The 21,334-nt window shown below is 36.2% G+C and overlaps 1 protein-coding gene across 2 annotated transcripts in view; it reads left to right on the top strand.

Moving 5' to 3' along the window:
- The window catches only part of BAZ1A (bromodomain adjacent to zinc finger domain 1A), an 86,785-nt gene that overhangs the window by 26,444 nt on the left and 39,007 nt on the right, over positions 1-21,334 (top strand). For both annotated transcript variants that reach the window (XM_019983690.2, XM_019983689.2), the window contains exons 3-5: positions 11,083-11,226; positions 13,559-13,660; positions 18,309-18,396. In XM_019983690.2, the coding sequence (XP_019839249.2) occupies positions 11,083-11,226; positions 13,559-13,660; positions 18,309-18,396 (334 nt within the window). The remainder of the gene's footprint in view (positions 1-11,082; positions 11,227-13,558; positions 13,661-18,308; positions 18,397-21,334) is intronic.

The raw sequence follows: 21,334 nt of genomic DNA, 5'->3' as shown, positions 1-21,334 counted from the left end.
GACCATGTGGACCACAACAAACTGTGGAAAATTCTTAAAGAGATGGGAATACCAGACCACCTGACTTGCCTCTTAAGAAATCTGTATGCAGGTCAGGAAGCAACAGTTAGAACTGGACATGGAACAACAGACTGGTTCCAAATCAGGAAAGGAGTACGTCAAGGCTGCATATTGTCACCCTGCTTATTTAACTTATATGCAGAGTACATCTGGGCTTTTTGTTTTCATCAAGAGTCTCCTTAGTTCTTCGCTTTCTGCCATAAGGGTGGTGTCATCTGCATATGTGAAGTTATTGATATTTCTCCTGGCAGTCTTGATTCCAGCTTGTCCTTCATCCAGCCCAGCGTTTCTCAGATGTACTCTGCCGAACAAAGCCTTGATGTACTCTGCAAAGCCTTTCTTTGGGATTGGAATGAAAACTGACCTTTTCCAGTCCTATGGCCAATGCTGAGTTTTCCAAATTTTCTGGCATATTGAGTGCACCACTTTCACAGCATCATCTTTTAGGACTTGAAATAGCTCAACTGGAATTCTGTCACGTGCACTAGCTTTGTTGGTAGTGATGCTTCCTTCCTAAGGCCCGCTTGACTTTGCATTCCAAATAAAAGGTACTGTAATGCCAAATTAATGTAGTGCTTCATTAATAATTTCCTGTGATTAACACTAGATGGGCTCATATTTACCTTTTATCTTTATAAAGATGTGTTTGTATTTTTCTTCTTAGCAAGTGATTCAGCATGTTGATTTCATCGTTATCATATTAAATATGCTTATTGACCATAAGAATAACAAAAAATATTCAGATTATTTTGTTTGAGCTTCTAGCTCAAAGAATCTGAGAATGCAGGGAGTAAAAGTATAATTTTGTCATCTTAATTTGTTATATAAAAATCTCTTTGCAAATTCTTATAGTTTTTTATGCCCTGTATTTTATATGTGTAGAAGTCATCTGATTTTGTTTGATTTGGCTATCTTGAACTTCTTTCTATGAAAAATAGGGATTTTAAGATGAATTTTTGTGATGTTGAAATGGAAACAAATTCTAGAAAAGGATTTGTTACTCCCTTTTTGCATTACAAAGGACTCTCTGGCTATCTTCTTAGTAGGACCCATCTATATACTTCCGTGAGATCTAACAAATAGACCTACTTCAATTACCCATTTTCATATATATTGTTTTAAGAAAAGCAATAAATATTTTTCTTTTATGTTAAAGAATAAAATGAATAAGTTACATTCAGATAGGGCTTTATCCCAAGTAGTAAACTAATTAATTTTAATTAAGGTACATTGGGCTTCCCTTGTGGCTCAGCTGGTAAAGAATCCACCTGCTGTGCGGGAGACCTGGGTTTGATCCCTGGCTTGGGAAGATCCCTTGGAGAAGGAAAAGGCCACCCACTCCAGTATTTAGGCCTGGAGAATTCCATGAACTGTATAGTCCATGGGGTCGCAAAGAGTCGGAGAGGTCTGAGAGACTTTCACTTTCAAGGTACATTACTTTCTTCTAATAAAATTTATCCTTTTTACTGTATGCTGATGCTAAGTCGCTTCAGTCGTGTCCGACTCTGTGCAACCCCATAGACAGCAGCCCATTAGGCTCCTCTGTCCCTGGGATTCTCCAGGCAAGAACACTGGAGTGGGTTGCCATTTCCTTCTCCAGTGCATGAAAGTGAAAAGTGAAAGTGAAGTCGCTCAGTCGTGTCTGACTCTTAGCGACCCCATGGACTGCAGCCTACCAGGCTCCTCCGTCCTTGGATTTTCCAGGCAAGAGTACTGGAGTGGGGTGCCATTGCCTTCTCCATTTTAGTGTATAGTTCTGACTTTTGATGCATAGTTGTGTATAAAACATTTATAGTATTTCTTTGTGCCTCTTGTTACTGACCGCACGATCTTAGTTCCCCAGGCCATGGATCGAACCCCTGCCCCCTGCAGTGGCATTTGTGCCTCTGTGTGGTCACCCTTTACCTCCATCTTCTAGACTCAGGCAGCCAGCGATCTGTTTTCTGTCCTCATAGTTTTGCCCCTTCAGAATATGAATGTAAATAGAACTTTGGGTCTATCTCTGAACTCCCTTCTATTGAACTGTATGGCTGTCCTGCCAAAACTACAGGGTCATTCTTTATTGTAGCTTTTTAGTGATACATATATATTACTTCCATCTTTTACTGATTTTTCCCCCATGATGTGAAATGAATGCTTTTAATTGGAGTTAATATTTTCCTAATGTTTATCATTAGCATTTTTAAACTGAACTTTCTATTTTGAGATAACTGTTGAATCACATGATGTTGTAAAATAATACAGAATAATACACAATTTCCCCCACTGGTGCAGTATCACAACCAGGATATTGACATTACTACAGTCATGGTACAGAATATTTCTGTCACTGTAAGGATCCCTCATATTGCTCTTTTATGCCACACCCACAAATCAGAGGTTGTTAAATTTACTTTCCTATTTCAGACTTTGTTTTCTGAAACAAATCTGACTTGAAAAATCTGTATTGCCCATGACAAGGTAACTTTCAAGTTTGAAAATCTTAACTCAGCTTTTTTGGCTGAATTGAAGAATACAGTACTCTGACTCAAAATAAATTTAACATATGTCAAGTTATAAACTGATTACTGTTTAATAAATAGAATACCTGATGGATTGCTCATATCACTTTTCCTTATCAGCTGGTATTTGACTCATGTGCCTATAATAGGACAAATATTAGTGGCATTAACAAAATAGGAATTACTGTCTCGCACAGAACCAAGTGCAGAAGTTGTAGTGTAAGGGCAGATCCACAAAGCTGTCAGGAGCCCAGGCTTTTTCCCGTGTTCTACTCTTTCATCCCACGGTTGTGACATTGTTTTTTTGTTCAGGACGGCAGTAAGACAGAGGAAAGGCAAGAAGGCCTGCTTCTCTTCCTTGCCTAGCCATCCTTCACACTGAGGCCAAGTGAAGTGCTCTAAAGTACTACTAGCATTTTGAAACAGAAGTCACTTGCTGCTGAGTCTGTCATGGCTTTTCATTATGTTTGATGTTTTGTTTTTTCTGATCTGCATTATGTTGGTCTTTTTTCCTCACAAGTTATCGTTTCTGTTGGTGTCAACATAAAGCTGAGCCCACAAACACCTTGAATACCTATTAACTTGAATACACTAGTTGGAATTTTGTATAAAGTATTTTGGTGAGACTTTCATTAATTTAATTGAAATTAACCAAACTTAATCATGTGGCTTTAACATGGTAATTTTGAATACTAAAGAGTTTAAACAGTATATTGATACTATCCAAGTGTTTGAAACTTTGGAGATACATAGGATATAGCCCATATCTTAAATCTAGAATTCTTCTTTCTAGAGATTTTTATTCACTATATGTATCTTTTAATAAAAGATTTAGTCTTTAGTAAGTCTTTAGTAAGATCTAGTTGTCTTAGGATATTTAGGCTTATAATAAGTCAAATGCCAATTGGAGAAGTAAGAAGATGTGGTTCTCAGGTCCACAAAGAGCCTCAGAGCAGTTCAGGATGAAACATTCTTTGAGCTACTCTGATCAATTTGTCTAAAAAGAGAAATTACAAAGCAACCTTTCCTGACCTCTTCTTCCCCACTGACAAGTAATCAACATAATTCACAGTCTTTTTGTTTGAAGTAGCAAACTTGTTGAGTAGTCTAGTTTCCTCCACTTAAAATGAGGTATCACTTAACCTTTAGTTTTTTTAAACTCTAAACTTCAAATTAAGCAGGTTTTACTCTGTTTCTACCTATAAACTTGAAGTAATTATTCAAGCATAACATTTTTAAAATAAATGTTCTTGGCACCTGGATTTCAAGGAAATAAAAGGTAGCACAGGTAAGCAGGTGTGAAACACGCCATCAGTTCAGCATTTTCCGTTTTTAGAGACCCAAACAGAGAAGGACAATCTTCTATGTCAAGCAGGTCTCCCCAGGTTTCTAGTCTTCTTATCTTTTGCTGTTAATTATTTATCTTCTACCCAAATGCCTTGTAAATGCATGTTTCTTCTAGAATTTACTTTTATATTAATTAATTTGTATTTTGGGATATAAATTGAACTATGTGCATGCATGTGTGCAGAGTTGCTTCCGTCATGTCTGACTCTGTGGCCCACCAGGTTCCTCTGTCCTTGGGATTTTCCAGGCAACAATACTGGAGTGGGTTGCCATGCCCTCCTTCAGGGGATCTTCCCAACCCAGGGTTCAAATCCACATTTCTTAGGTCTCCTGCATTGGCAGACATGTTCTTTACCACTAGTACCACATAGGAAGCCCCAAATTGAACTATAACTATTATTAAATGACTGTTAAAACAAAAACAACTTTTTTGGGGAAAGACATATACCATTCCAGAATATTCTCATAAAAGACTGTTTGCATTTTAGGTGGTCACTGTTAGAAATTTATGACTAACTTCGGCTATATCCTCATCCTGTGCTTGCTGCTGTTCCACAGACTTGCTTTCATTCTGAACCATGTTTTAAGTTTGAAATGCGTTTTGGAGAGGCTCCAAAAGTGCCTCTTGACTACCTGGGCTTAAAGCTCTGAACTACTCTTGTGTCAGTGTAGTGTTGTGTTCCCCTTACCTCCAGTAATAGAGTGGAAGATTAGAAAATATATGGGCTTCACATATATACCATTATTGGTTGTGTGACTATAAGCAAATGATTTAACTTCTCTGACTCTGAATTTCATCTTCTGAAAAATGTGTCCCTTGAGGAGCTGATACAAGGAGAGCACTTTGTGTCAGTTAGGTACTTATCTGGCACACAGGAGCTCTAGTCATAATGAGGACCATCTCTTGATTGTCATTCTCTACTCTGTCCTCAAATAATGGAGCATCATTTTAGAGTTGCCATACTCTCCAAGACCCACTAGCTTGGTCTTAATTCATGATCCTTTAACCTTTTCTTAAACCCCAGTCTTTTTTGAACTCCCTAGAACTAAGAAATTACAGCAAGTGGATTTGAAAGAGAGTCTCTTTGGAAATCTATTAGAACATGTTGACTTGACATTTTGCAGTTAACTGAAGTTTAGACAGGCACCAGTGAGAGGCCCAGCCTTGATTAGATTAGCAAAACTTGACCTATGGTTTGGGTGTGGTGCGAAGTTATAGTAGCACTGATAGTAACTAATATAATTTATATATAAAATGTTTACTACATTATAAGCAATGTCTGTTGGAAAACTCAGCAGTGGTCACAGGACTGGAAAAGGTTAGTTTTCATCCCATTCCCAAAGAAGGGCAATGCCAAAGAATGCTCAAACTACCACACAATTGCACTCGTCTCACACACTAGTAAAGTAATGCTCAAAGTTCTCCAAGCCAGGCTTCAGCTATACGTGACCTGTGAACTTCCAGATGTTCAAGCTGGTTTTAGAAAAGGCAAAGGAACCAGAGATCAAATTGCCAACATCTGCTAGATCATCAAAAAGCAAGAGAGTTCCAGAAAATCTATTTCTGCTTTATTGACTTTGCCAAAGCCTTCGACTTGTGTGGATCACAGTAAACTGGAAAATTCTGAAAGAGATGGGAATACAGACCACCTGACCTGCCTCTTGAGAAACCTGTATGCAGGTTAGGAAGCAAAAGTGAGAACTAGACATGGAACAACAGACTGGTTCCAAATAGGAAAAGGAGTACGTCAAGGCTGTATATTGTCACCCTGCTTATTTAACTTGTATGCAGAGTACATCATGAGAAACGCTGGACTGGAAGAAGCACAAGCTGGAATCAAGATTGCCAGGAGAAATATCAATAAGCTCAGATATGCAGATGACACCACCTTATGGCAGAAAGCGAAGAAGAACTAAAGAGCCTCTTGATGAAGGTGAAAGAGGAGAGTAAAAAAGTTGGCTTAAAGCTCAACATTCAGAAAACTAAGATCATGGCATCCAGTCGCATCACTTCTTGGCAAATAGATGGGGAAATGGTGGAAACAGTGTCAGACTTTATTTTTTTAGGCTCCAAAATCACTGCAGATGGTGACTGCAGCCATGAAATTAAAAGACGCTTACTCCTTGGAAGGAAAGTTACGACCAACCTAGATAGCATATTCAAAAGCAGAGACATTACTTTGCCAACCAAGGTCCGTCTAGTCAAGGCTATGGTTTCTCCAGGAGTCATTGGAGAAGACTCTTGAGAGTCCCTTGGACTGCAAGGAGATCCAACCAGTCCATCCTAAAGGAGATCAGTCCTGGGTGTTCATTGGAAGGACTGATGTTGAAGCTGAAACTCCAATACTTTGGCCACCTCATGCAAAGAGCTGACTCATTTGAAAAGACCCTGATGCTGGGAGGGATTGGGGGCAGGAGGAGAAGGGGATGACAGAGGATGAGATGGTTGGATGGCATCACCAACTCAATGGACATGAGTTTGGGTAAACTCCAGGAGTTGATGATGGACAGGGAGGCCTGGCCTGCTGCAGTTCATGGGGTCTCAAAGAGTCAGACACAACTGAGCAACAGAACTGAACTGAACTGAAGCAATGTCTCTATAAAGCTGTGCTGATTTGCTTCTCCCTTATTTCTCTGCCAGGGAATTGTATTTCTGTCTGTTAATTTTCTATTAGTTTTAAATTAATTAGTTCTTAAATTATTTTAGCTCTGTGGGCCCTACAGGACTGTTCCCTTCAGTGGGCTGTCAGACCATTTAGGCACCACACCAATGTCCCTGTGCCAAGCATAGATGCATTTATTTTTTCTCTGATGGCCACCACTCCGGCCACTTAGGGACACGCACCTGGACTCTGCCAAATGAAAACCACCCCTTTTTCTAATCTGAAGAAGCTTGCTGCAGGTTCACGAAAAGCCTCCTTTATCACCTCCTGTAACTCTGAGCCGTATAATCCCTGAATGTCATACCTAGGCCCTTCAGAGTTGGTTCCATTTGATTATTGCTTATTTTTGTGCAGTTCATGTCACTAAATTACAGAACCTTTTAACCATCAGACTACATAATTTCCTGTAGATGTTCCTCTTTAGAAACACTGTTTTGTTTCTATCAACCAGTGGTGAAAGTTGACCTGCAGTTCTTTTAACACCATTTCCATTTGCTTGGTAGGCTTGGTAATTGGGCCTTCTTCAGCTTTACTGTTGGGACAAAAAAATAGTTTTTTTTCTCAGTTGTGGTAAATAAACATAAACTTTACCGTTGTAATCATTTCTAAGTGTATAGCTAAGTGGCATTAAGTACATTCACAGTGTTGTGTAACCATCACTACTATTTCAAGAACTTTTTCATCATCCCAAACAGAAACTCTGTACCCATTAAGCAATAACTCCCCATTTCTCCCTCCTTTCTGCCCCTGGTAACCTTTATTCTACTTTAAGTCTCTGCGAATTTGCCTAGATACTTAAATAAGTGAAGTCAGACAATATTTGGTTTTTTGTGTTTGGCTTATTTCACTGAGCATAATGTTTTCAAGGTTCATCTGTGTTATAATATGTATCAGAATTTTATCCCTTTTTATGGCTGAATACTATTCCATTGTATGTGTATATACTTTTTTTAATCTATTCATTTGTTGATAGATACTCGAGTTGTTTCTACCTTTTGACTATTGTGAATAATGTCATTATGAACATTGGTGTATAAGTATCTGTTGAGTTCCTATTTTCAGTTCTTTGGGGTGTGTGTATGTGTGTATATATATATATATATGTATACATACATATATATGTATACATATATATACACATAGGTGTATATATCTGTATATATATACATGCACATAGAAGGGGAATTTCTGGGTCATAGGATAATTCACTAATTTTTTTAGGAACTTTCATATTGTTTTCCATAGCAGCTGCATCAGTTTACATTCCTACCAGTAGTGTACAAGAGTTCCAGTTTCTCTATCCTTCTCAATACTTTCTTTTTTTAATAATAGCCATATTAACGGGTATGAAATGGTATCTCATTGCAGTTTTGATTTTTCATTTCCCTTATGACTAATGATTCTGAGCATTTTTTCATGTACTTATTGACTGTTTGTATCCTTTTTGGAGAAATGTCTGTTTAGATCCTTGGCCCATTTTTGAATTAGTTTGGTTTTCGTTTGGTTTTTAGTTTTAAGGTTTCTTTTGTTCTTTTGTCTGGTTTGTGCATGAGGGTAATGCTGGCCTTAGGAAATGAATTAAGAACTGTTCTCTCCTTTTCAGTCTTTTGGAAGATTTTGAGAAGAATTGATATTAATTCTTTAAAAGTTTGGTAGAACCTACCAGTGAAACCATCTGGTCCTGTACATTTCTTTGTTGGGATGCTTTTGATTACTGATTCAGCCCTCGTAATAGTTATAGATCCATTTAGATTTTCTGTTTCTTCTTAAGTCAATTTATGTGTTTCTAAGAACTTGTCCATTTCATCTAGGTTATCCGGTTTGTTAGCATATAGTTAGTGCATGGTATTCTCTTATAATCTCTTCCAACTTTTACTTCTGGTTTTAATAAATTGAGTCTTTCCTCAATTCTTTTTTAGAAGTAGATTAGTAAGGAGTCATATATGATGCTTGAAATGAATTGAGGGAGGAAGATGAAATGCTTGAGGGTTTTGTATTCACCCACATAGTCTTTATTTTATTGATTCTTAAACCTCAGGGTTCTGTGAAACCAGTTGTTTTCCTCTATTTGTGTACAGTGCAAAATTCCTAGCAGAGAATCCATGGTCTTGATTTCCTTTGCCAACCCACTCCAGTATCCTTCCCTAGGAAATCTCATGGACAGAAGAGCCTGGTAGGGTATAATCTATGGGGTTACAAAAGAGTTGGACATGATTTAGTGATGAAACAACAACAAATAGCAATATTAGATTTTGTTGGGATACTTAATGTTCTCCTAAAGGAGAATATAAGCAAGCATATGCTAAAATGTACACTAATGAAAATAAGTTCAGTTATCTTGGAAAAATCAATCAGCTTCCCAAAATGAATCAGCTCTAAATATACTATTTGTCTTTCTGGAATTGTATGCTTCTGTTTTGACTATAAATACAACATTTTATTTTGAAAATGTAGGCAAAATGCCAAATTATCAGTTTATAGGATAAAAGGAAAGATTATAAACAAGTAAACGAGATTGGGCTAGGTGCAGCAGGAATAAGAGAACGAATTGCCTCTAGAACCCTTGCTGTCTGTCCTGTCTTCTCTCATGGCACTCACTGCACCTGTTGCACATGGCAGAAAACATGGCTGCTGGCAGCCCTGGAATTTTACATCGTACAGATTCCATGATGGGAGAGGAGCTGATTTTTACTTTCTTGATTGCAAATGTTTAAATCTTGGAAAAGATATATTGACTCAGCAAAAAGATACCCACTGGGTAGCAACTGACTCTGGCCAGGGTCTTGTGGAAGCATGTCAGCTCTACTATTAATAGAGGTCCAGTACTCTTGCCTGGAAAATCCCATGGATGGAGGAGCCTGCTGGGCTGCAGTCCATGGGGTCGTGAAGAATTGGACATGACTGAGCGACTTCACTTTCACTTTTCACTCTCATGCATTGGAGAAGGAAATGGCAACCCACTCCAGTGTTCTTGTCTGGAGAATCCCAGGGACAGAGGAGCCTGGTAGGCTGCCGTCTGTGGGGTCGCACAGAGTCGGACACGACTGAAGCGACTTAGCAGCAGCAGCAGCAGCAGCAGCATGGAGGGAATGAAGTTCCTGGAAGAGGAGGGCTGAGTGGGCAGGCAGCTTTAAGAATGCCCACAATGTATCAAAACTTGTTTATGGTATGGGATAACCAAATGAATGATACAGTGAGTAGATTGTCTAATTTTGAGCCACTGTTTCTCAGAGACTAGGGGTTTATCCCATTTTTAGGTGTATATATGCCTTATATATTCTTAGTTAGTTAATACCTTGGATTGCCTGAGACTTGTAGAGGTGCCATAGATAAAATTCCAGAAATGCCCTCTCTTTTTTAGTTAGTGTGTGTTAGTCACTCAGTCATGTTCGACTCTGCGACCCCATGGACTGTAGCCCGCCAGGCTCCTCTGTCCATGGGATTTTCCAGACAAGAATACTGGAGTGGATTGCCATTTCCTTCTCCAGGAGATCTTCCCAACCCAAGAATCAAACCCAGGTCTCCTGCACTGTAGGCAGATTCTTTACTCTCTGCACCACCTATACCTTGCTATTACTTGTGACTTTTGTTTTTTAGCAACTTAAGATATATTTCACATACCATAAAAGTCACCCATTTAAAGTATATAGTTCAGTGGCTTTTAGTATATTCATAGAATTGTACAACCATCACTACAAACTAATTTTAGAACATTTTTAACTCTCCGCAAAAGAAGCCCGTACTCATTAGCAGTCACTGCCGATTACGCTCCTCTTTGACCTTTTCCCTTATTCCCCTTTACCTTCAGGTTCCTTGCAACCACTCATCTACTTTCTCTGTTCTGAATGTTTCATATAAATGGGATCATATATTATATGACCTTTTCAGTCTTTTTTCCTTAATTTACCATAATGTTTTAAAGGTTAATCCATACTATAGCATGCATCAGTATTTCATTCCTATTTTTTGCTGAATAATGTTCAGTTTTAGGGCTTACCAAGTTTAAATTACTTATCAATTGAAAATTGGCACAGTAAAAATGAGATTGAGGAATATTTCAGTTGTGGTGAGTGAGTCTGAAATTGCAGCCCATAAAATCCATATTCCGCAGGCAGAGGTAAGGCAAGCCAAAATGTTACTATGATAAAGGTTATGATCAGGAGAATTTCAGAATTTAAAATATTGAATGCTTAAAAAAAAACTCTCATAATACCAATCTGTATAATGAGATATTATGCAATAATTGATTTTCTAAACTTTAGTGATAAATTGCTAGGAATCTTGATAAACTGACTTTTAAAATAAGTTTGTATTGTTTTAAATTGTAGCTAACCTTTACTTAAATTGGCTGTTTCTTAAATTGACGGTTTTCTTTTGTACTAAATTGGTTATATTAATCAGCCATAGTTTCTGCAAAATTGCTTTTTACTTGTTCAAAATAGATTGCTCTGAAATGTTTGATTATAAAATATCAAATGACTTACATTTTTAAATGTCCCATTTTCTTTCAGATTACAGTGTAGGATTTTGGAAGTCCTTCCTCCGTCACACCAGAATGGTTTTGCTAATGGGCATGTCAGCAGTGTAGATGGAGAAACTATTGTCATCAGTGATAGTGATGATTCAGAAACACAAAACAGTTCTTTTCAAAATGGGTAAGCGATTTTTATCAACTTTTAAAATGTACGAATTCTTTGGCTGTCCACACACTGCCAGGGGCCCAGGTTCAATCCCTGGTTGGGGAACTAAGTTCCCACAAGCCACACACAGCTTAAATAAATAAACAAATGTATATGTTATGTATGTATGTATGTCAGATTGGGTACTGATAACCCACTGAAGTAACTTTTTCTTCTTTCTAGCCATACATGTATATACTGTGCATCTAGACCATGTGGTTCAACAACACGTTAGAGTTTGCAAAATTGAAATTTACCTAGTTAATTCTAGTCAGCTATTGAAGAGCGAGTGAAGCTCACTTCATTCACTTAACACTTATACATTCCACTTTTGTTTACTTGGAAAAATTCATTCTGTACTTTATTTTTCACTTTATGGTGTATATAGTAAAGAAACTCGGAGAAGGCAATGGCACCCCACTCCAGCACTCTTGCCTGGAAAATCCCATGGATGGAGGAGCTGGGAAGGCTGGAGTCCATGGGGTCGCTGAGGGTCAGACACGACTAAGCGACTTCCCTTTCACTTTTCACTTTCATGCATTGGAGAAGGAAATGGCAACCCACTCCAGTGTTCTTGCCTGGAGAATCCCAGGGACGGGGGAGCCTGGTGGGCTGCTGTCTATGGGGTCGCATAGAGTTGGACACCATTGAAGCGACTTAGCGGCAGCAGTAAAGAAACTGTAACTTTCTGAGCTTTATGTTTCACTTTATAGTGCAGATAGTAAAGAAACTAACTCTGAAATTCAGTCAATTGACAGTTTTGGTCAGCTGAGTGTTCTCCGAGAAAGTTATATAAATCCAGATAGATTGACTCTGCAGTGTGTGTACTATATTTGTATCACTTTGTATCTTACTTTCGTTGCCCATTGCTTCTCTTTATCATCCTTTCATATCATTTTTTTCTCTATAACCTCCACTTATATCCCCTTTACATTTACACTGGCATTCTAGAGGCAGCTTTTCTTTTATCTAACCATTTCTCTCTGCTGCTGCTGCTACTAAGTCGCTTCAGTCTTGTCCAACTCTGTGCAACCCCATAGACGGCAGCCCACCAGGCTCCCCCATCCCTGGGATTCTCCAGGCAAGAACACTGGAGTGGGTTGCCATTTCCTTCTCCAGTGCAGGAAAGTGAAAAGTGAAAGCGACCCCATTTCTCTCTACTACCGTCTTCTTCTGTCCTGCCAACATTTTTTCCCACTTAGTCTATTGCATTGCAGTTTTCTAACTGATATCTCTGTTTTCACTCTATCCGCGTGTTCACAGCCAAGATGATCCTTCAGAAGTATTAAGTTAAATCATCATCACTCCAGTATTCAGAATCCTCTGGTGTCTTTATTCAGAGTAAAATTAAAGCCCTTCATGGTGACCCCATCATCGGTCCCTGCTTTTACCTCTCTGACTGGACCTTCTTTTTTTTCTCCCTATTTATTCTGCTTCTTGTGCAAACCATGCATGCTTCTCTGTCAGGACCTTAACACAGTCTTTCTCTCTTACTTTAAAAACTCATATCCCCAAGATTTTTCTCATGAGTTGCTCACTCATTTTTTTCAGATTTCTGCTTACATGTCAACTTTTTGGAAGACCTACCTGGTCAATTTATTGGGGACCATCACCCTATATGAAAGAGGAACCTTTCACTCTGTGTACTGTATTCCCTTCATAGCAGTTAACCACCTACCCTGTTGTGTATTTTGTCTGTCTCCTTACTGTATTTCTATTTTACTCACCACTGAATCCTTAATCTTTATTAGTATATGGCACATGGTTGGCTCTTAACTATTTAGTGAATGGATGGATGGATGGATGAATGAATGAATGTACCCTCAAAGGGCAGGAAAAATGAGAAATTGGTGGGGGTGGGAATTAAATGTGTAGGCTTTTTGCTAGTTCTTGAAACAAGGTAAACTATATTATCTCCACTTTTGCTCTTGGATTACATAGCTATGAAGAATAAAGTAAATCCAATGTCTATGAAGAAGAAAGTAAATCCAAGAAGAAGTAAATCGAGAGCTATTTGTTTGTTTATAAATTTATCTAACCTAAACTGGGTATTCTGCTTATTTATCTGTAGTTAATTTCTTCACTCAGGAAAACTTATTGAATGAGCAATTAAAGTACCTATCTAACAAAATAGCGCTTTGTACTATTTTGGCTAATAAAATAGTGAGGCATATCAGTAACATACAATCATAATTAAAAGTTAAATGCATTAAATTCTGTTATAGTATGTTTTTCAAAACTAGATTTCATTTAAAATATCTTGTTTCCAAACAAATTATTAACTTATTCATATCTTTGCTTTTTTTAGAAAGAAAAAAGATGCAATCGATCCCTTATTATTCAAATACAAGGTGCAACCCACTAAAAAAGAATTGTATGAGTGTGCTATTGTTAAGGCAACACAAATCAGGTAAAATTCTGTATCTTCTCTATGCTGGTTTAAAGTAGAATAATTATATTGTTCAGTTTATGGGCTAATGAATAGTATAGTTGAGGTGACCAGTATTTTCCTTATTCATTACTGAGTTTCTTCCTTTTTTTGCTTTTAGCTCAGAATATGTGTTTTTTTTTTATTTTCTGTTTTCTTTTTTTTTTTTTAATTTAACTTTACAATATTGTATTGGTTTTGCCATATATCAAAATGAATCTGCCACAGGTATACATGTGTTCCCCATCCTGAACCCTCCTCCTTCCTCCCTCCCCGTATCATCCCTCTGGGTCGTCCCAGTGCACCAGCCCCAAGCATCCAGTATCGTGCATCAAACCTGGACTGGCGACTCATTTCATATATGATATTAAACATATTTCAATGCCATTCTCCCAAATCATCCCACCCTCTTCCTCTCCCACAGAGTCCAAAAGACTGTTCTATACATCAATGTCTCTTTTGCTATCTTGTATACAGGGTTATTGTTACCATCTTTTTAAATTCCATATATATGCGTTAGTATACTGTATTGGTGTTTTTCTTTCTGGCTTACTTCACTCTGTATAATAGGCTCCAGTTTCATCCACCTCATTAGAACTGATTCAAATGTTTTTTTTTTTTTTTTTTGCTTTTATTTCCAATATTCTGGTAGGTGGGTCATAGAGGATCCTGCTGTGATGTATGTTGGAGAGTGTTTTGCCTATGTTCTCCTCTAGGAGTTTTATGGTTACTGGTCTTACTTCTAGATCTTTAATCCATTTTGAGTTTATTTTTGTGTATGGTGTTAGAAAGTGCTCTACTTTCATTCTTTTACAAGTGGTTGACCAGTTTTCCCAGCACCACTTGTTAAAGAGATTGTTTTTAATCCATTGTATATTCTTGCCTCCTTTGTCAAAGGTAAGGTGTCCATATGTGTGTGGATTTATCTCTGGGCTTTCTATTTTGTTCCATTGATCTATATTTCTGTCTTTGTGCCAGTACCATACTGTCTTGATGACTGTGGCTTTGTAGTAGAGCCTGAAGTCAGGCAGGTTGATTCCTCCAGTTCCATTCTTCTTTCGATAGCTTTGGCTATTGGAGGTTTTTTGTATTTCCATACAAATTGTGGAATTATTTGTTCTAGCTCTGTGAAGAATACCGTTGGTAGCTTGATAGGGATTGCATTGAATCTATAAATTGCTTTGGGTAGTATACTCATTTTCACTATATTGAGTCTTCCAATCCATGAACATGGTATATTTCTCCATCTATTAGTGTCCTCTTTGATTTCTTTCACCAGTGTTTTATAGTTTTCTATATATAGGTCTTTAGTTTCTTTAGGTAGATATATTCCTAAGTATTTTATTCTTTTCGTTGCAATGGTGAATGGAATTGTTTCCTTAATTTATCTTTCTATTTTCTCATTATTAGTGTATAGGAATGCAAGGGATTTCTGTGTGTTGATTTTATATCCTGCAACTTTACTATATTCATTGGTTAGTTCTAGTAATTTTCTGGTGGAGTCTTTAGGGTTTTCTATGTAGAGGATCATGTCATCTGCGAACAGTGAGAGTTTTACTTCTTCTTTTCCCATTTGGATTCCTTTTATATCTTTTTCTGCTCTGACTGCTGTGGCCAAAACTTCCAAAACTATGTTGAATAGTAATGGTGAAAGTGGGCACCCTTGTCTTGTTCCTGACTTTAGAGGAAATGCTTTCAGTTTTTCACCATTGAGGATAATGTTTGCTGTGGGTTTGTCATATATAGCTTTTATTATGTTGAGGTATGTTCCTTCTATTCCTGCTTTCTGGAGAGTTTTTATCATAAATGGATGTTGAATTTTGTGAAAGGCTTTCTCTGCATCTATTGAGATAATCATATGGTTTTTATTTTTCAGTTTGTTAATGTGGTGTATTACATTGATTGATATGCAGATATTGAAGAATCCTTGCATCCCTGGGATAAAGCCCACTTGGTCATGGTGTATGATCTTTTTAATGTGTTGTTGGATTCTGATTGCTAGAATTTTGTTAAGGATTTTTGCATCTATGTTCATCAGTGATATTGGCCTGTAGTTTTCTTTTTTTGTGGCATCTTTGTCAGGTTTTGGTATTAGGGTGATGGTGGTCTCATAGAATGAGTTTGGAAGTTTACCTTCCTTTGCAATTTTCTGGAAGAGTTTGAGTAGGATAGGTGTTAGCTTAATGGCAACGGAATCATACTTATCAATAATTACCTTAAACGTAAATCGGTTGAATGCCTCAACCAAAAGACAAAGACTGGCTGAATGGATACAAAAACACAAGACCCCTACATATGTTGTCTACAAGAGACCCACCTCAAAACAGGGGACACATACAGATTGAAAGTGAAGGGCTGGAAAAAGATTTTCCATGCAAATAGGGACCAAAAGAAAGCAGGAATAGCAATACTCATATCAGATAAAATAGACTTTAAAACAAAGGCTGTGAAAAGAGACAAGGTCACTACATAATGATCAAAGGATCAATCCAAGAAGAAGATATAACAATTATAAATATATATGCACCCAACATAGGAGCACCGCAATATGTAAGACAAATGCTAACAAGTATGAAAGGAGAAATTAACGATAACACAATAATAGTGGGAGACTTTAATACCCCACTCACACCTATGGATAGATCAACTAAACAGAAAATTAACAAGGAAACACAAACTTTAAACGATACAATAGACCAGTTAGACCTAATTGATATCTATAGGATATTTCATCCCCAAACAATGAATTTCAGCTTTTTCTCAAGCGCACACGGAACCTTCTCCAGAATAGATCACATCCTGGGCCATAAATCTAGCCTTGGTAAATTCAGTAAAATTGAAATCATTCCAAGCATCTTTTCTGACTACAATGCAGTAAGATTAGATCTCAATTACAGGAGAAAAGCTATTAAAAATTCCAACATATGGAAGCTGAACAACATGCTGCTGAATAACCAACAAATCACAGAAGAAATCAAAAAAGAAATAAAAATTTGCATAGAAACGAATGGAAATGAAAACACAACAACCCAAAACCTGTGGGACACTGTAAAAGCAGTCCTAAGGGGAAAGTTCATAGCAATACAGGCATACCTCAAGAAACAAGAAAAAAGTCAAATAAATAATCTAACTCTACACCTAAAGCAACTAGAAAAGGAAGAAATGAAGAACCCCAGGGTTAGTAGAAGGAAAGAAATCTTAAAAATTAGGTCAAAATATGTTTTTTATATAATGTAACCCCCTGTTTAATATTTTTCACTTTTCTATTTAATTTTTGACTTATACTTTGAATATAATTCTGCTAGATCTTGGTTAGTCTTATTAACTCATTTTCTTCTTAATTGGTGAACCAGAGATTATAAGATGGGAAAGTTATGCTTGATAATAGAAGATTTAATTGACTTGCAGCTCTTTGTTAGCATCAAATGATAATACTACTCCTATAATAAAAGAGATAGTAATATTCCTCTAAGGTAGCCTTACTATGATAGAGTAGCTCTGACAAGGAGGACTTCCTTCAGTAATAGAAAGGTTATATGTGTACTGTCTAGTATGGTGGAAGTGTGGCTAGTAACAGTGCAGAACTGAAGTTTTTATTTTAATTTTATTTATTTAAAAAACATATGGCTAATAGGTGCCATGTAGAGCAATACATTTCTTGAGGACTAGTATATTTAGTTAACAGTCAAAAGAAAATTACTCTCAGCTAGTGTATGGTGCTGGGCTCCTTTTTCAGACCTTTTTTTTCATGTAGTCCTTCCTATAGTTTAGGAAAAAATACATATTTTGAGGAGGGCCACTACTTAAGAACTCCTATATTGTTTGTTTACTCATAGAAATTTTTAACTTAGCTTTTTCTTAAAAGGAGTACATTAAATTCAATTGAAATATTTGCTTTCTTTCCAGAACCTTTCTAGAAATACTTGTTATGTTTATTTTTTTGTCTTCTGTGTGTGGTGATGGTACTATTGTGGTTGCTGTTTTTTAATTGGGGCCTAAGGAAAATGAAAAATAGTGTATTTTTAAAGCTTTAATCATTCTAACTCTTTAATTTTAATCTCATGAATTTGCTGGCTTACATATGAAGTTTAAATACAAAATATTTTACAATTTGATAAAACCCATGTTCACTTCTGTTCACAATATCCATTTGAATGTTGATTTATGTAGCACTATGTGATACATGGTAGTCTGTGAATTTTGATTATGTTAAGAATTTTAATGGTAATACTTATAGGGATGATCATCTAATTTTATAAAATTTGGTTTACTCTGTGTAGTATATTTTCTTTGAGGTTTATTTGATTTCTAAGTGGTTCCTAAGCAACAAATGCATATACTGTTTTTGTAATAGACTTTTATGGTAGATCCACTCAAGTAGATCTTATAACATTCTACATAAATACTTCTTTACATATAAATATATATATATTCTCTCCATCTTTTTTGTTTAATGAAGTAGTAACGTAAATACTTCTGTATAAGTTTCTTGTAACTTATAAATACTATTGGAAAATGAAATGTTCTTTTCCTAGGTTTGAAACTGAATTATGGATCTAAAGAGATTATGGAGCTCAGATTGAATTCTTGGATATTAACACTTTCTTCTTTCTCCTCCTTTTCCTTATAGCCGGAGAAAACACCTATTTTCTCGTGATAAACTAAAGCTTTTTCTGAAGCAACACTGTGAACCACAAGATGGAGTCATTAAAATTAAGGTAGTTAGAACAGTGATATTATTTGTTGAAAAGAAGGAAGAAAGATAAAAATGAGTAGTGTTATAAGGTTGTAACATTGCAGAAATGTTACTCCAAAGTTGCTTGAAAATAGCTCTCTCTACCTGGAGCCAGTTTTTAGTTTCTTTGTATTCATTGGATTAAATACAGTTTTTATGCAATTGCTAGAAATGCTAGAGGCCTCAGTTACTTCTACGGTTCTCCTTGTATAAAAAGGTCAACCACGATAGATGAGAGTAAATGGAAGACTATGGGGGAAATTCCCTGGCAGTACAGTGGTTAGAACTCTGCATTTCCACTACAGGGAGCTCAGGTTCGATCCCTGGTCAGGGAACTAAGATCCCACAAGCTGCATGGCCAAAAAAAAAAAGGTGAATGGATAGGGCAACTAGAGTTTTCTAATAGTAATGCTGGCTCAGAAAAACAGATTCAAAGAACAATGCTAAAATAGATCCTACTAGGTAAGAAGATAATATATATAATAAAAAGAATCTCAGAGACCAATACTAAGCAGATAGATTATATTTCATTAATAACTATTTAGAGGGAAAAAACCAAGTTTAGGAACCTCATATTGTACACTCCAGTAAAAAGTTAAATGATAAAACTGAAACTAATTTTTTTAAATGAGAAATACTTATATTGGGAGAGAGACATTAAGTAAAACAATAGAATGGATTAGAGAAATGTATGCATGTATCGAAAGTCAGCTACTGTATGCCTAAGATTTGTGTATTTCATCATATGTATATATTACATCAAAAGAAAAGATACGAAGGAAAAGGGTATTTGGTTTATGTGAAGAGTAGTATTTCACATGTCTAGAGACAAAGATAAATAGAACTGGGACACTTGGTTAACTACTTGGAAAATAGTTGGAACTACTTGGAAAATAGTTGGGTCTACTTGGAAAATAGTTGGCTCTATTTGGAAAATGTTGGGTCTAACTCAAAAAATAAAAAGGACATAAAATAAATCTTAATGTTATTTATGCTAAAGTACTTAGGTGGAGCAATATAAAAGAAATACCAAGGATGAGATTGATTTGACAGTATGAACTTATGTAGGATTAAAAATGTCATGAACAGATTTAAAGGGCAAGTGCTAGAGGAAAGATACTTTCAGTGAATACATTGAGGAGCTCAAATCAATTATAAAATATGAGAACTCCATTAGAAAAATAGACATGATCAAAATTTATAGTGGATGAAGTATAAAACTTGAAAACATGTAAGGTAAAATCATCTGAAAGAATTTTTAAAGTATTTGTCTTGATAAGAGAACATGATTTAAGCATTCTTCTGTCTATAGTATTGAACAGGTAGTCATGTAAAATGATGCTTAAAAAAGTTGATGATTTAGACACTTGTGATAAATGGCTAGAACAGTACCTAACATTTGATAGACAGTCAATGAATATAGCTGCTTATGTGTATCATAAATAGCCAGTTGGCCAGTTCACCTAATTTTATAAGATTTCTTCCACATCAGCGAATAAAAATAGCCCAAATAAGGAAAAAATGGTGACAGACATAAGTTTTCACCCAGGAAAATAAAGTCAGTAAGTTTGAAAAGTTCAACTTTACTTAATAAGTAAATAAAAATTAAGGTTTTAGTGAATATTTTTCTCTTAGGAGTATAATGAAAGATGGTTAGTGGCTATTCTAGTATACTTATACACACACACACACTCCCCCCCCTTAAAACAACCAAGTTTGATACACAGTTAGTAGATATTCTAGTACACACACACACACACACACACACACCCTTAAAACAACTAAGTTTGATACCCAGTATGGTGAATGTAGTAGACTGTTGTTAGGAATACCTGCAAGAACACAAAGATGTGGGATTTTTTTTTATTGTGTGTGTTGTGTGTGTGAATAAGGATACCTTGGCAGTTAATATAGTAAAGCCTATTTGATCCTTTTTGGGTATGTGTTTCAGAAGAAGCCATCCACTTATACTTAAAGTACTGTTGTCTATAAAGTGAAAGTTGCTGAGTCATGTCTGACTGTTTGCAACCACATGGACTATACAGTCCATGGAATTCTCCAGGCCAGAATATTGGAGTGGATAGCCATTCCCTTCTCCAGGGGATCTTCCCAACCTAGGGATGGAACCCAGTCTCCCACACTGCGTGTGGAATATCACAGGTTATTTAAGTGGGACAGTAGACAGCCATCTTAATGGAATTTAATGTGAAATCTTAATGAATTATTCATTTACTGTGTTAGGTATTAAAAGCTATGTTCTACCAAAAGTAAAAATATTATTATAGTAAATTGAATTCCCAGTATAAGCAATCCTATTTTATTAATAACTTAAAATTTTATATCATCACATTTTCTGTATTTCTGTAAATAGCATTTTTTTTGGAGAGGAAGAAAGAAGATAATCTTTGCTGTTAGACCAAAACTTATCTTCAGAATTGCTAATCGAAAATAAGAAGTTTAGAGTTGGACATGGATGAAAGTAGAAGGAAAGAAACTCTTGATTTTAGCAGATATCCAGGAACCACACAACTTACAGTAAAAATGAGGTTGACTTCTATGAACTTAAATTTTGAGTTGAAACTTTATAGAAATTTATCAGTATTTCTGCTTTTATCCAGACCAGCTTTAAAATTTGATACATAAAGTATTTAAGTTATCATTTCAAACTGAAGGGGGAAGTCTAAATGTTCAGCAGTTAGGCTAAGAAAAATTTATTGATTTAATATAGTGGATTTTTTAATATTTAATATATGGATTATTTATTTACTAGAAAGCCTCATACAAAATTAGTCAAAAGCAAACAAAAAAGATTATTGTATAAGTGAAATTTTGAGATAGTTTTAGAATTCAGGAAACTGTTGAAGCATTCTTAAATATTTTATGGTGAAGGAATCCTTTGAATTGTGGATTTCTTCCTGGTA

Source organism: Bos indicus, chromosome 21 (assembly GCF_029378745.1).
Source record: "Bos indicus isolate NIAB-ARS_2022 breed Sahiwal x Tharparkar chromosome 21, NIAB-ARS_B.indTharparkar_mat_pri_1.0, whole genome shotgun sequence".
In the NCBI taxonomy this organism is placed as follows: domain Eukaryota; kingdom Metazoa; phylum Chordata; class Mammalia; order Artiodactyla; family Bovidae; genus Bos; species Bos indicus.
The sequence above is the reverse complement of the archived record's forward strand: the minus strand, read 5'-3'. Positions and strand labels throughout refer to the sequence as shown.